The 1,440-nt window shown below is 48.5% G+C and overlaps 1 protein-coding gene across 2 annotated transcripts; it reads left to right on the top strand.

Moving 5' to 3' along the window:
• Positions 1 to 260: 260 nt before the first annotated feature.
• Positions 261 to 1,364, top strand: LOC112343902. 2 transcript variants are annotated; one of them, XM_024667996.1, is made up of 7 exons: positions 261 to 385; positions 442 to 517; positions 593 to 674; positions 750 to 832; positions 904 to 1,031; positions 1,088 to 1,261; positions 1,310 to 1,364. In XM_024667996.1, exons 1-6 carry the CDS (start codon positions 302 to 304, stop codon positions 1,142 to 1,144), a joined length of 510 nt encoding a protein of 169 aa, XP_024523764.1. In that variant the 5' UTR covers positions 261 to 301; the 3' UTR covers positions 1,145 to 1,261; positions 1,310 to 1,364. The 2 variants fall into 2 exon arrangements, with proteins under 2 accessions (XP_024523764.1, XP_024523763.1); XM_024667995.1 differs by having other exon boundaries at positions 904 to 1,261.
• The last annotated feature ends 76 nt before the right edge of the window (positions 1,365 to 1,440 follow it).

Here is a 1,440-nt window from a genome sequence, read left to right as displayed (position 1 = left end):
GCACGAGATCAAACCGACCTGGAAACGAAAGAAAAATTAAACACTACGAACTCGCCGAAGGCTCAACCGTCAAGAGTTAACTGACACGTCACCATGTCGGCCGGCGCCAGCGTTACGCCCGTGAGCTCGATGGCAACCCCTGACTGGACCACGTCACGGTTTCGTGCTTCAAGGGTCGCCACGGTTGGCCCAGTGGAAACAAAATATGGCAAATAAAAAAAGAAAAAACTTTTTTTGGCTTCTCTAGGGTTAGGGTTTTCGGGAGAAAAATCCTGAGGGACAACTGCTTCGGCGAGGCGCCATGTCGCACACTCCGGGAGCGGTCATCAATGATCCCAGCGTGCCGCCAGATTTATGGACGGAGCAAATGCTCCGCGCTTGGAAGGTACATTGCGATTCTCTCGCCGATAGATCCATTCAATCCCAATCACTTCCTCGCAGCATGCCATCGATGCTGCCAAGCATTCCCCCAGGGACAAGAAATTCGTCAATCTGGATGATCTCCTGGAAGTCACGGGTATGTCTCGTCTTTTTTTGCGTTTTTCGTTTTGGCGGGAACGCGATTTTAAATTTCCTGCGTTTTTCTTCGCAGATCATACTGTCAGGCTTTCAAGTCCCAGATCTCTCCAGGCATGTCTCCATCTTGGAATTGATCCCAGCGAGGTGGTGTACAGGTATGGCGAGAAATCCAGCTATTTCTTTTCTTTCTGCTAGCTTCTTCTTATCTTTGCCCTTTGGAAACTTTCAAGGCCAATGGACACTTTCGCCGAGAGGGGAATGCGCCGAGAGTTCCAGCAGATAAAATACGACCACCATGAAACTCAAAGAAGAGGTGAGGTACAGACCCCTCCAATCTCGCATATCAAGTAATGGTTTGTGAATCGCCTAGCGACCTGAATGCAGAGAAGCTGCAAAGATTGAAAGAGGAAAGAGAACGCTTGATACGAAAGTCCGACGAGGACAAGTCGCGAGCTTCTGCTGCATCCGAGAAAAGGCGCAAGGGCGGAGGGGATAGAGACCTTATGGACAGGGTAAAAACTCCAAGTCTTGTTTGCTCGGGGAATCGACTTACGTGTAGCGATCACAGCCCAGTCGGCAGTACTCACTCTTTACTACTATCGCGATCGTCACTCGTTTTGTTTAAGGTTAATTGAACAAGCTCTGTCCTAGTACTTTGCAGGATAGAAAAAGAATTGAAGCACTCCGTCGAAGGCAGCAGCGAGAGATGGAGCAAATGGCCAAGTACGAAGCTCAAAGACAGGTCTGTGATTTCCAGTGATTTGTTGCATCTTACTGTTTCCGTAAACAGCAAATGGCCGATGAGAACCAAGCACGGGTTGAGGCGGAAAGGAGGACTGCGGAAAGAAAGGTATTTGAAAATCAAAAGCAGTAGCATCACACGATAATTTTCGTAACTTTCTTCTGGACAGAAAGCTGAAA

This window comes from Selaginella moellendorffii, unplaced genomic scaffold (assembly GCF_000143415.4).
Source record: "Selaginella moellendorffii unplaced genomic scaffold, v1.0 SELMOscaffold_292, whole genome shotgun sequence".
Classification (NCBI taxonomy): domain Eukaryota; kingdom Viridiplantae; phylum Streptophyta; class Lycopodiopsida; order Selaginellales; family Selaginellaceae; genus Selaginella; species Selaginella moellendorffii.
Note: the sequence above shows the minus strand (reverse complement) of the source record. Positions and strands in the feature narration are given on the sequence as shown.

Excerpts from the sequence above, each read along its gene's own strand:
- LOC112343902 (XM_024667995.1), top strand. The coding sequence starts at position 302 with ATGTCGCACACTCCGGGAGCGGTCATCAATGATCCCAGCGTGCCGCCA. Across the intron at positions 518-592 it reads TGATCTCCTGGAAGTCACGG|ATCATACTGTCAGGCTTTCA; the intron begins GTATGTCTCGTC and ends TTTTCTTCGCAG. Across the intron at positions 833-903 it reads CCATGAAACTCAAAGAAGAG|AGAAGCTGCAAAGATTGAAA; the intron begins GTGAGGTACAGA and ends ACCTGAATGCAG.